We start from the raw sequence: 13,633 nt of genomic DNA, 5'->3' as shown, positions 1-13,633 counted from the left end.
CTTTGGCACTGTGTGCAGGTGCCAAGTCCTGTTGGAAAATGAAATCTGCATCTCCATAAAGTTGGTCAGCAGCAGGAAGCATGAAGTGCTCTAAAACTTCCTGGTATACGGCTGCGTTGACCTTGGACCTCAGAAAACACCCCAAACCATCACTGACTGTGGAAACTTTACACTGGACCTCAAGCAACGTGGATTGTGTGCCTCTCCTCTCTTCCTCCAGACTCTGGGACCCTGATTTCCAAAGGAAATGCAAAATTTACTTTCATCAGAGAACATAACTTTGGACCACTCAGCAGCAGTCCAGTCCTTTTTGTCTTTAGCCCAGGCAAGATGCTTCAGACGCTGTCTGTTGTTCAAGAGTGGCTTGACACAAGGAATGCGACAGCTGAAACCCATGTCTTGCATACGTCTGTGCGTAGTGGTTCTCCCCCACATTTTTGAATGGGTTTTGTTTCACAATCCTCTCCAGGGTGCAGTTATCCCTATTGCTTGTACACTTTTTTCTACCACATCTTTTCCTTCCCTTCGCCTCTCTATTAATGTGCTTGGACACAGAGCTCTGTGAACAGCCAGCCTCTTTTGCAATGACCTTTTGTGTCTTGCCCTCCTTGTGCAACGTGTCAATGGTCGTCTTTTGGACAACTGTCAAGTCAGCAGTCTTCCCCATGATTGTGTAGCGTACAGAACTAGACTGAGAGACCATTTAAAGGCCTTTGCAGGTGTTTTGAGTTAATTAGCTGATTAGAGTGTGGCACCAGGTGTCTTCAATATTGAACCTTTTCACAATATTCTAATTTTCTGAGATACTGAATTTGGGATTTTCCTTAGTTGTCAGTTATAATCATCAAAATTAAAAGAAATAAACATTTGAAATATATCAGTCTGTGTGTAATGAATGAATATAATATACAAGTTTCACTTTTTGAATGGAATTAGTGAAATAAATCAACTTTTTGATGATATTCTAATTATATGACCAGCACCTGTATATATAATATATATATATATATATATATATATATATAGCCTATACATAGTACGATGTTATCAAGCCATTCTTTCATACTTTTTAAACACCTTAATTGTAAACATTCTCTTAATTGTTTTACACAATGTTAATTATTATTTTTAGCTTAAATACCATTGTATTTGAAGTAAAACCATAACCACAAAATTATAATTTTTATTACCATAGTATTCATTTTTCTGTATTTTTACTATGAAAATCAAAGTTAAAATATGCTTACTGTAGTAAAATCATGGTAAACTTATTGCGAGGGAACACAAAACTATTTCAGAAAAAACTGCCCGCCCTGTGTCCGCACATGAGAAATGACACAATTTTCCATTTTGGGTGAACTGTCCCTTTAAGAAGTCGGAACGACCTGCAATAAATAAATAAACAAATAATTCTAAAAATGCTGCTAGAGGTAAAACTCCACCCACATTCCCTAAACATGACTTTTTTTTTTTTTTTTTTTTTTAATGATACATTTTCTGATTGGAAAGATTTGATATAAAAACGTATACGAAAATGCAGCTTTACAATACCAAACATTCATAGAACTCCTGTGTTTAATACTCTTTGAAATCTGAAACCCAAAATTAACATTAATCGACAAAACATTAAACCATTAATATAAATATATGCTTTATTAACATCTGTTTAATGGGACTCACCACCTCCGTGTCGCCCGTATCGAGACATGATGTGAAATAGTCCTGACAGAAACAAACGGCTGCCTGTCAGATGAGCGGCACACAGCCGCGCATGCGCTGACTCATACGGCACAGACTAGAAAAACTACGTAGCTATGATACCACGCTGTGCTTGCCGGCCAATCACAGGGCAGAGTGAATGACGTCATACGTCCTGCGTCTACATTCTGCGTTTCATGGAGAAAGTGAGACAGGCGTGAGTTGATGAGCTCGTCGCATTGATTATCTGTTATGTGATTATTTATTGATCAGAGATGGTGCAGTGGAGTGAGATGAGTCCACAGCAGTGGCAGGAATTTGTCAATCAGGAGGTTTGTGTAACAGCTCACGAACAGCAGCAGTTTGAGGGGTTTGTGTTCACTGTGGATCCGGTGTCTGCCAGGTAAAGACATCATGAAGAATATAATCAATAACATCACCATAACTGTATAAACAGCTCTTATTTACAATTAACCTTTTGATTAAATGCATGTCATCATATGTGGAGACTGGAGAGCCGAAGATATGACGTTATTGAACCCGAGTGTTTGTCTTAATTTCTCATCATGATATGAATCGCTTGTTAACTCTCTCTCAAAATAATCTTCTGCTTTTGTGCGGGGGCAAAACTTAAGTTTGTGCTGTTTTTCTCTTTGTATCAGTAACCAATCTGAGTCCAGTTTTTCTGAACACCTGCTGCACTTTTAAACAGTAGTAATGTCGTGGAATTTATTCGAATCGAGTCGGAATGACTCTTACGAGCCGATTCTTTTATTGAATCAGAAACATACAGCGTGACTAGTGAAGTCTGACACTGACTCTTGAACAAATGACTCTGAACTGATTCTTTTATTGAATCAGAAACATACAGCGTGACTAGTGAAGTCTGACACTGACTCTTGAACAAATGACTCTGAACTGATTCTTTTATTGAATCAGAAACATTCAGCGTGACTAGTGAAGTCTGACACTGACTCTTGAACAAATGACTCTGAACTGATTCTTTTATTGAATCAGAAACATTCAGCGTGACTAGTGAAGTCTGACACTGACTCTTGAACAAATGACTCTGAGCAGATTCTTTTATTGAATCAGAAATATACAACTCGATTAGTGTACCCCGATTCTTTTATTGAATCAGAAACATTCAGCGTGACCGGCGTAGTGCGGTTCTGACTCTTAGCTGGATCTTTTTATTGAATCGAAAACATTATCACCTTATTAATGATGAGTCATGAACCAGTGAATCACTTGAATCACTTATTTTTTAATCAGTTTGCTGAACGGAAATAAATCAGGCTTTTATAATGATGTTATGCTCTCTTTTTGTTTTAATTTGAAGTGTGGTGCTTATGTCCCTCCAAGAGAAAGAGCGTCCATCCGTGAGGGTGATTTTAGGTCACGCTGTGAGAGACGTTCAGATTCTCAGGAGGGGAACGGAGGAAACCGAAAGACGACTGAAGAGTGTGTTCCTGCCAGACAGAACTCAGGATCTCAGCTCAGAGCAGCTCAAATCACGGCGGCAGAATCTGCGTCTGTGGCTGGAGAAAAACAGAGTCCCGGTGACTGAAGACGGGGAGGTTCTTCTTGTGGCGAATGTGTTGACCATCAGCGCCCCCTACGGGACTGGAGACTGCAGCTGCGCCAATGAAATCATACTGGCCAGAATTCAGAGTCTGGTGGAGAGTAACCCTGGACCAGAACAGTCTCAGTCACAGATTTAATCAATGTAATCTGAGTATTGTGCAGTTATGATGTTAATGCAAGATGTTCAGGGTTGAAAATACTGTGTTTCCCTGTTTGGGAAGAAAAGCTATGTTCTGTTACATTCTGTAGTTAATACTAGATCGTGACTGGGAATTACATTTTTGCATTTTATAATAAATGTTTACAGATAAATGCATGAAAAAAACATTACTCCTTTCTCTTTCATTCTTAGCACAGGTCTACAACACAAGTTTAATTTATCCTGCAGTGATCTGACTTTACCTGTGTCAGCTTGATAACACAACATTCATATGAAAGAATCTTTATACCTCTCTGGTAGTTTAGAGTTTCGTAATCTGAAGATTTATTTGCAGAATTAGTCTAAAAGCACTAGTTAGTAGTAGTTATGTAGCTGACGTATAGTTTATTTATCAGCAGTGTTGGGTGGAATCTGATTACAGAGCAGCTGAAAAGTCACTAATAATGTGCTGAGTGTATGACTAGTGTGCAATGATCACGGAGGAAATACAGACATTATTTTGTATTCGTTGAGCGGAAAGTGTTTTAGTAGAATTCAATGTTTGCATCACATCCTGTCTACTAAGTTGTCTTCATCTGATGGAATTTTAACATAGAATTACAATTCTACCACAGAATAAGCTTCAAATGTCCCTAAATATTTGCCTGTTAATTAATGAAGCTCACTTGAAATTGTGCTGTGATGCCTCTGAAGCTGGTTTCACTGCACGCTGAATGTAAATAAAGGGGCATGACAGCAGTATTCTCCTTCAGAACTTCACACTGGTTTGGTGTCTTAAAGTGGAACTATATGAACACCACTGGTCACATGCTCGAGAAACCTGAACACATTTCATGGCTAGCGTATGGCATACAGTGGTAGAAACACTTTTATTCCCTTGTTTTAAGAAGGTGATCGCTGTTTTCTTTACATACTTATTGGCAAAACACATGATTTTGAAAATAAAAGTTTGAAGACATAAAGGACAATCACTTGTGTTTCTCGATTGTTTCTTGAGTACCTCTTTGGTGTGCGAGGGTACCTTAAAGCCACGGTACTCATAAGTCTACTGGCTCACACGCTTCTCCTTGAGTCAAGAACATCAGAAACTGTACAGTCGTCCGTTATCCAGCAGGTTTCTGTGTTTGTTTCTCAATTCATTTGTCTAGCGTTTGGCTGTGTGCAGGGGGGAAAGCAGCCAAACACTTGGACGAAAAGAAGCCCAAACAGAAACAAAACCATTGAAATGAACTGAAACAAACACGAAACGAAGACAAAACAAACAACAGCCACACGAAAGACAAAAAAAATAAAAAATACACAGAATTCCCCGAACAGGGTCAGGAAATCTCATCGTGATTTGCACTTTATGAAAACACAATCGTCTGGGAATGACGCTATAAGTTTGTTTTGTTTCGTTTTTGTCTGGTAAGTTCCAACACTGGCTTTTAAATTATCTTTGAGCGTTCTGCATTGTTCTGCTGCAGTCCGTTGTGTGTCGTCCTCTATGAAGGGTTTGCGTTCTCCAGGAGGGGCGGGCCGTCGCGATGCACGAACGGGTGAGCCGACTCCCTTTTGTAGGTCTTGGGTGGGAGTTTGGGGATGGGCGACTGGGACGTGCTCTGTCGTGGTGGTACAGGCGGTCCGGCGACCCCCTGTGGCGGGTCACAGTCCAGGGGCTGCAGCGGGGGGGAGGGCAGGTGTCTGCGCGGTCCCAGCGGTGACGGGGTTTGTGGGGGGAGTGGACTGAAGGGTGAGGGGGGGAAGAAGGTCTGACTCAGTTCGGAGCGTCGGCCCTGCGGGGGCGGCTGCAGGTGAAGGGGGGAGCTCAAGAAGACATCCGGCGTTCTCACCGGTTCCCGTGGAGGCAGGGTGGGGGGGCTGTCGGGTGGCTCTGTGAGCGAGTAACGTGGCGAGTAAACCTTCGTGGTGGGTTGGCGTGGAGGAATCGCAGGCGGACTGTCCAAATGCTTTGACATCATCTAAAAGACAAATACAAACATTCAAAATACACAAATAAAATTGACAAAAGACTTCATATGGAAGCTCGACTCCGCCACGTCAAAAAAAAAAGGCACACAAGTCATTATTTTGAGATTTATCTCATTTTTTTAATTAGTATTTCATTATTTTGAAATATTCTCATTTTTTAGTTAGTATTTCAGTATCCTATTATTTTAATATCTCATTATTCCATGATACAATTTCAAAATAATGACATAATATCTCAAATGATTGAGTTAGTATCCATGGGTAGTTCTAAAAAAAAGAGGTACTATCTCTAGACACTAACTCAATCATTTGCATCTGTAAATAATTAGATATTTCAAAATAATGTGATAACTCAAAATAATAACTTATGTGCTGGATTTTTGTTTTATTTGACGTGGCATAAACGGGCTTTCTTACATTCAGACCCAAAATGTTCTTGGGTTTAAAACATAAAAAAAGCAAGACGCAGAGCAACCAACAGTTGACAACAATAGATACAGGTGTCTCTAGACAGGCTTTAAAAGTTCAAGTTCTTTTAACTTAACATGCTTCTAGAAAACATGGCTTCCCTGCGTGAGACATACTGTGCCAATCAAACTATTTCATGCGGTCTTACAGATATTTCTTATTGCCAGATCCCTCTGTATATTAGAAATTATTCAAGAAATCTATTGCATGAAACTGACTAATATTTTGAGGTTTTACCTTTTATTTTAAAACGGTCAATAAAACACAAGTAATTCAAAATAATAATAATAATAATAATAATAATAATAATACAGCACCTTTGAGGGCGATGACTCAGCGGGGGCAGACTCTGGGCGGCGGCGAGGAGGGACGGGTGGAGGTACAGGAGTATCATCACACCGCAGGAATCCCACCATAGACGACACGGAAGATGATCCTGAAACACACAGAAAACACACCAATTTCACACACACACTGACCCTTGACCCTCAGTGATGACCCCCATGACCTGTGATGACTTAATGTGAGATATGACAGGATGAATGAAGCAGAGGATGCTGGGAAGCACATCACATGATGAACACTGAGCTGCACATGCAGCAGTAATGCACAGATATCAACAGCACAGCGTACGTCACTCAAACAGATCGTTTTAGAGGGATAGTTCACCCAAAAATGAACGGACTCTTTTTTACATCTGTGACAGTGAAATAAAAACACACTGATTCTAAATGTCTACATAACTCAATTAATATCACAAAACATGAGAGAATATGAGTATAACGTCAGTGACAGAGACAGACAGACACAGAGAGAGAGAGAGAGAGAGAGAGAGTTTATATACTAACGTGGGCCATGTGGTAGCGTGACCGGGGCAAATATTGTGTCGCTGTCTGTCAGAATCAGAGAGAGAGAGAGACGGATGTGTGACACTTGTTTACTGTCACACCATCAGAACAGCTGATCTACAGTCAGTTTATTCTGTCATATCGTCATGGATACGAACATAAACTGACACATTCGTGATCTGAGCAGGATTAGTACTGGTTAATGTCAGTTAGTTTAGGTTAGTTATAATATACAGATCAATGACAATTATTGGAAAATCTGGACACACTTTCCAAAAACTCAAAGCAGATTCTAAGTTTGACTTTGGTGTAGTTATATAAAATCTATTCCTGCAGGACACTTCCCAAACTTTTAATGTCAACTACACAAACTGGTGTAGTATGATAGCTTTTGAGTGTAGTATGCTTGTTTGTGTGTCTAGTATGCTAGTTTGTGACTGTAGTCTGACAGTGTGTAGTATTCTTGTTTGTGTAGTATACTAGTTTGCGTGCGTAGTATGCTTGTTTGTGTTCATAGCATGCTTGTTTGGGTGCATAGTATGCGTGTTTGTGATCATGGCATGCTTGTTTGTCTGCGTAGTATGCTTGTTTGTCTGCGTAGTATGCTTGTTTATATGTGCTGTATGCCTGCTTGGTGGTGTATGCTAGTTTGTGCGTAGTATGCTTGTTTGTGTATGTTGCATGCTTGTTTGTGAGTGTAGTATGCTTGTTTGTGTGCATAGTATGCTAGTTTGTGACTGTAGTCTGACAGTGTGTAGTATTCTTGTTTGTGTAGTATACTAGTTTGTGTGCGTAGTATGCTTGTTTGTGTTTATAGCATGTTTGTTTGTGTTCATAGCATGCTTGTTTGTGTTCATAGCATGCTTGTTTGGGTGCATAGTATGCGTGTTTGTGATCATGGCATGCTTGTTTGTCTGCGTAGTATGCTTGTTTGTGTTTATAGTATGCTTGTTTGTATGTGCTGTATGCCTGCTTGGTGGTGTCTGCTAGTTTGTGCGTAGTATGCTTGTTTGTGTATGTTGCATGCTTGTTTGTGAGTGTAGTATGCTGGTTTGTGAATGTAGTATGCTAGTTTGTGAGTGTAGTATGACTGTGTGTGTTGAATGCATGCTTGTGTGTTGTAGGCTAGTTTGTGCATAGTATGTTTGTATGTGTGTTGCATGCTAATTTGTGAGTGACTTGTTTTTGAATGTAGTATGCTTGTTTGTGTGCGCAGTATGCTAGTTCTTGAGTATAGTATGACTGTGTGTGTAGTATGCTTGTTTTTGTGTGCTGTTTGTGTGTGTGTTAATGCGTGTTGTATGCTTGTTTGTGTGTTTATACCTGTTGTATGCTTGCTTGTGTGTTTAGTATGCTTGTTTGTGTGTTTATGCGTGTTGTATGCTTATCTGTGGTTGTTGTATGTGTATTTGTGCATGTAGTATGCTTCTTTGTGTGTTTAGTATGCTTGTTTGTGTGTTGTATGTGTGTGTTTATGCGTGTTGTATGCTTGCTTGTGTGTTTATGTGTTTAGTATGCTTGTTGTGTGTGTGTGTTCGTGCGTGTGTGTAGTATGCATCTTTGTGTTTTAGTGTTTGTGATGACACATACTGGAGTGAAAGGGGCTTGATGGTCCCTGTGGTGAGTCGAACACGCTGCAGATCTCAGTGGAGCTGGATGCGGCAGACGCAGGAGGTGGTGTGAGCGGTGTGCGGGGGGAGTTCGGCGCAGATGCAGCACTGCTCTCTGTCTCACTGTCTGGGATCCGGCTGTAACTGATCTTACGTGGCTCATTCTGCAGTGGCGTTGGGTGGCGCATCGTACCCTGGCGCACGGTGGATGGACGAACACCGGGTGACTTCAGAGGACAGTTGTATTTCTTCGGCTGAGAGATGAGATGAAAATCAACCAACACACATCGACAAATAAGCTCTCTGATTTACAATAACACAAAGGAATAGTTCACCCAAAACTCCACATTTAAACTTTTCAGTAAGAATCTGCCTTCATTATAGAGTTGACCCTGTCCTTAAAGGGATAGTTCACCCAAAAATAAACATTCTCTCATCATTTACTCACCCTCATGCCATCCCAGATGTGTTTGACTTTCTTCTGCTGAACACAAATGAAGATTTTTAGAAGAATATTTAGTTCTGTAGGTCCATACAATACAAGTGAATGGTGACCAATATTTCAATATTTAATCAATATTTAAGTCATTTTTTACTATGAATCTCCATTTTCACATCTAAAAATCACATGTGGTGCCTGTTTAGTTTGACTTTCACATCTTAAAGTGAAAGTTAAAGTGATGATTTAGAATAAAAATGACAAATATTGATCTGTTTCTCACTCACACCTATCATATCACTTCTGAAGACATGGATTAAACCATTGGAGTCATATGGATTAATTTTGTGCTACCTTTATGTGCTTTTTGGAGCTTCAAAGTTCTAGTCACCATTCACTTGCATTGTATGGACCTACAGAGCTGAAATATTCTTCTAAATATCTTCATTTGTGTTCTGCAGAAGAAAGAAAGTCATACACATCTGGGATGACATGAGGGTGAATAAATGATGAGAGAATTCTCATTTTTGGGTGAACTGTTCCTTTAAACACTTCAGGTCTAAAGTGCTTAAATGCTTGAAATCAGATTGTGGACAAATTGAGTTGAACATCCCTTAATTTGCAAGGTGATGTTCACACATCCATAGTTGAGGCATTATTGTGTTTTTTATATTTTGCATTCCAAATTCAATATTTCAAAAACATGTTCAATATTTTAAGTTTCATGTGCGTGATGTTTTTGTTTTTTCACTGTTACACAAGTTAACTCCTGCTTACACAAGAGGCAAAGGCGTTTGTAAATCTGCACTTTTCTGGTTTAGATTCGTAAGTACTTTAATACATGAGCGTCAGATCAGGAGGTGAATATCAGGGCACACGGTTTGTCGTGTGTGTGTTGTGTAACTGTACATGTGTGCACGTCAGACTTACAAATCGCGGCAGCGTACGAGCGTTACGCGGCTCAATCTCCAGAGATTTGTTAAACAGGTAGTCGGCAAACTCTTTCTCTGTCATGTCATCCATTGGATTCAAATTCTCAAAGTATTTCTGCAACGACAACAAAAACAATATCAGTTCTTTTGTATTCTGCAGAATGTCTGCATTTCATATTGCTTTTTTCACATAGAGTTCAGGGCTTCTCAACTGGTTTTACTCCAGGATTCAGATTTTGCACTGAACATCAAGTGGCAACACAGAATTGTTTACATATGTTATCATAAATCTATAAAAAATGTCCTGAAAATCAAACATCAATAGATATTATTTTGCTATCCTAACTATACTGGATTATACGGTTAGTTGCATTTTGGGATTTGCATTTAGCATTGTTTTCCTGCTGTCTTTTGAGAGCTGTAACATTTATAACCCATCAGGTGTGTGTTGCGTGTTCTGACCCGTATGTCGCTCTCCACACGTAAGCAGTACGGCTGGTTCTGATACTGCTGGATTTCACCCGTGATTTCCGCCACTTTCCGTCGTTTACTGAAGTTGATGAGCTCTTTGCCGTGTCTCTTTAAGAAGTCCGGATTCCCCTCCTCCGTTTTCAGAATATTTGTTAAATAAATGCCTGAAATCAAATACACAATTGCATCACAACTGCCATGAATAATATAAGTGATCTTATCGAGTGAGAAAGGGACTGTGTGACTGTGACGTACCGAAGAACGGCACACAGGGCGGGTTGATGGATCGGAGTTTGACCAAATACTTCTTATAATGATCTTCACTTAGTTCATGAGCTTCCTCGAGAGTCTTCCTCTGTCTGCTCGGGATTTGCTGAAGTAATCAATATAAAACAATGTTAAAGCGATCAGTTGCACATGGGCAGAACATTTACTGGATGAGGCGTGCCGTCATGTCTATAGTTTATTCGAACATCAAACCGGCACGCATGGATCCATCAAAAGACTGGACGAACACAAAAACAAACATCCAGTGCGAACAGTGCACTCTGATTCACGAATAAATGACTCTTTTGAACTGGTTCTTTAATGAATCAATCAAAAACACTTATGAGTTATTTGGGTTGAAATACTTGCTGAATTTGTCAGATCAGTTACCGAAATAACTTCTGTGAGGCTCCACCGTTGTGTTGAATAGGGGTTTTCAAACGGGGTGGAAGGGGGTCCATGGACAATTTGAGAGAAAAAAAGTTCTCAATATGTATTTTTAGGGCTGTAAAAGTTAACGTTACTTAAAGGGGTCATGACATGAGGAATACAATTTTCCTTGATCTTTTGACATGTAAGAGTTCATTGTACTATGAAAACATACTGTACGTTTCAGAACTCAAAACTTCCTCCTCACTGCAAAAACAACTTTTATTGAAACCAATCTGCCAAAACGACTCATTCTCAACTTCCTCCACATTGTGATGTCATTTGCATCTGACCGCCTCCACAACAACACAACCACGCCTACTTTACCTTATCACTTCTGTAGCCCCGCCCAGCAGCGGTGAACAGTGAGATGACAGGTCACTCAAGAGCAGAGAGCCAATCAGAACAGTGGGTGTGTACTGTCAAGTCTTAAAGGAGAAGCAGCACCAAAACTACAGAGTGTTTCTGACAAAGAGTCAGAATGAGGGTGGAATATGATCATGTTTTACAAATATATGACTTATAAGTGAAGCTCAAGAAACATATTACAATAGTAAAAAAGGCATGTCATGACCCCTTAAAGATATGAATTAACTAGGTTTAGCACAATAAAAATAACACATTTACATCATTTTATATTACAATGGTTTCATTCTGCTTTCTAAAGACTGATTGGACATCAATATATTAACAACAATTATTTTATTTTATTGACAGCCATATGTTTTTAAATAGACAAATAAAAAAAAAATAAAAAAACATCAATTTATTTTTGTGAAAAAAATTGTTTGTTTTGGTTTAAAGGAATATTCTGGGTTCAATACAAGTTAATCTCAATCAGCAGCATTTGTGTCATAATGTTGATTAACACATAAATTAATTTCGACTTGTTCCTCCTTTTCTTTAATAAAAGCACAAATGTGTGTTCCAGTGAGACACTTACAATGGAAGTCAATGGGGTCAATAATCTGTAAACATTAAAATACTCACTGTTTCAAAAGTATACACACAAGACATAAACAATATGTGTGTTAACATGATTTTACTGTGATTAAATCACTTACTAACTGCATCTGTGGAAAGATATAGACAATTTTACAACTTCATAACCATGATGATTTAATGTCAACAAACCATAAAACGACTCTAAAAATGATGATTTAAACAACTTTACAGCTCCAATAATACATGAGTTTAACAGAAGAATTAATGTAAGTGCTTTTATTAAATTATAAGCTGCACATTTCTGCATTTAAACCTCCAAAAATCGACCCCATTGACTTCCATTGTAAGTGTCTCACTGGAACACACATTTGTGCTTTTATTAAAGAAAAGGAGGAACAAGTCGAAATTAATTTATGTGGTAATCAACATTATGACACAAATGATGTCGATTGAGATTAACTTGTATTGAACCCGGAATATTCCTTTAAGTACAATGAAACTACACAAAAAATAAATAATACTAATTTTCAACTTTATAACAAAAATTCCATCAAACTGAATCGAGAAATCTTTATCCAAAAAACAAAAAAACAAAAAAAAAAACAAAACTAGGGCTATCAATTTTACACGTTAATTTAGTGTGATTAACTACATAAAAAAAGATTTCATTAAAATGAATGTAATTAATCTAGCCCCATGACCCGTACATATTTACCTACATATGTTGTTTTGGAAAAATGTAAGAAACATGTTTTATTTTTAATATCATGCCTATTATTTTTCTTACACAATATAAATGGGTGTTTTTTATATATGAGAATATATAACAGCCTTTATATTTTAGGAAGGGGGTCCCTCACAATGGGATCAACATATCTGAGGGTACCTGGCATCAAAAAGTTTGAAAACCCCTGGTGTAGAAAACACAGATACATGGCTTTCTAGATATCCGTCTACCACTCATTTTGTCCTGAAATGATTAATTAATGTGTTTTTTTGTAGCACTCATGAACTTGGAAAATGCAAGTCACCTCAAAGTGTCTCACCTCAAACGTGTGATCGAGTCTGTACACAGGAGAGGAGTTCATGGCGCTCACCACCTCCAGAACGCCATTAAAGTTATTCAGCTCCTGAAACACCTGGAGAATTTCTATGATACGCGACACCACGGCCACGCGCTCTTCCACATTCTCCGTTTCTACGATGCACCTGAGAGACGAGAGGAAAGCGTCAGAATCCAAATGGCACGGATGAAACGAGATGGAAAGATGAGAGCGTGTCGTACTTCTCAAACCACAGTGTGAGGTTAGTCGTGTGACGGATCATCCGCAGCAGGTTCGGCGAGTTGATTTCTTTGTCTTCTTTAGTCCAAACGCTGCCGACCAACTCTGATGGCTGAACCGCCCTACAGCACAAAGGTCAAAGGTCAGGCGTAAGGACCATAAGAAATTGTGTGTATTTCTTTCTTAATACAGATCTCCTGGTCTCACTGTGAGTGATTCATCAGTGCAGTAAAGCAGTAAACCCAGTTACTTTTGCTTGAAACTGAAGGAGTGTGATGTGATGTGACTATCTGCCAAACACTGTTTACATGAGCAACACGTCCCCACAGGATTGACATCAGTAACACATAGCCAGATGATTTAGACTCTTTATAGCAGCAATCTTTTTTTTAAAGATTTTCTCCCCTTTTTCTCCCCAATAAGGAATGCCCAATTCCCAGTGCGCTTTTAAGTCCTCGTGGTGGCGTAGTGACTCGCCTCAATCCGGGTGGTGGAGGACGAATCTCAGTTGCCTCCGCTTCTGAG

The 13,633-nt window shown here is 39.1% G+C and overlaps 2 protein-coding genes and 1 pseudogene across 4 annotated transcripts in view; 1 reads left to right on the top strand and 2 right to left on the bottom strand.

The window, feature by feature from the left end:
• LOC127428080 (serine/arginine-rich splicing factor 7-like) overlaps positions 1-1,781 on the bottom strand; it is a 42,115-nt pseudogene extending 40,334 nt beyond the window's left edge.
• A 102-nt stretch (positions 1,782-1,883) lies between these two features.
• Positions 1,884-4,413, top strand: gemin6 (gem (nuclear organelle) associated protein 6). Its single transcript, XM_051676230.1, has 2 exons — positions 1,884-2,101; positions 3,041-4,413. The coding sequence occupies exons 1-2, from the start codon at positions 1,974-1,976 to the stop codon at positions 3,420-3,422; spliced, it is 510 nt and encodes a 169-aa protein (XP_051532190.1). The 5' UTR covers positions 1,884-1,973; the 3' UTR covers positions 3,423-4,413.
• A 139-nt stretch (positions 4,414-4,552) lies between these two features.
• The window catches only part of LOC127428111 (son of sevenless homolog 1-like), an 89,869-nt gene continuing 80,788 nt past the window's right edge, over positions 4,553-13,633 (bottom strand). For 2 of the 3 annotated variants that reach the window (XM_051676196.1, XM_051676197.1), the window contains 9 exons: positions 13,111-13,230; positions 12,872-13,034; positions 10,440-10,557; positions 10,176-10,348; positions 9,712-9,828; positions 8,323-8,596; positions 6,733-6,777; positions 6,202-6,320; positions 4,553-5,406 (listed from right to left, as the gene is read on the bottom strand). In XM_051676196.1, coding sequence (XP_051532156.1) covers positions 4,930-5,406; positions 6,202-6,320; positions 6,733-6,777; positions 8,323-8,596; positions 9,712-9,828; positions 10,176-10,348; positions 10,440-10,557; positions 12,872-13,034; positions 13,111-13,230 — 1,606 coding nt within the window. In that variant the 3' untranslated portion in view covers positions 4,553-4,929. The remainder of the gene's footprint in view (positions 5,407-6,201; positions 6,321-6,732; positions 6,778-8,322; positions 8,597-9,711; positions 9,829-10,175; positions 10,349-10,439; positions 10,558-12,871; positions 13,035-13,110; positions 13,231-13,633) is intronic. The other variant, XM_051676198.1, reaches the window with a different exon arrangement.

Source organism: Myxocyprinus asiaticus, chromosome 37, assembly GCF_019703515.2.
Source record: "Myxocyprinus asiaticus isolate MX2 ecotype Aquarium Trade chromosome 37, UBuf_Myxa_2, whole genome shotgun sequence".
Taxonomy (NCBI): Eukaryota; Metazoa; Chordata; class Actinopteri; order Cypriniformes; family Catostomidae; genus Myxocyprinus; species Myxocyprinus asiaticus.
This window is presented reverse-complemented; position numbering and strand designations above follow the sequence as displayed.

Bases quoted from the DNA above. Each gene is read 5' to 3' on its own strand.
- gemin6 (XM_051676230.1), top strand. From the start codon at position 1,974: ATGGTGCAGTGGAGTGAGATGAGTCCACAGCAGTGGCAGGAATTTGTC. The intron at 2,102-3,040 runs GTAAAGACATCA...TTTAATTTGAAG, and splicing joins GTGGATCCGGTGTCTGCCAG to TGTGGTGCTTATGTCCCTCC.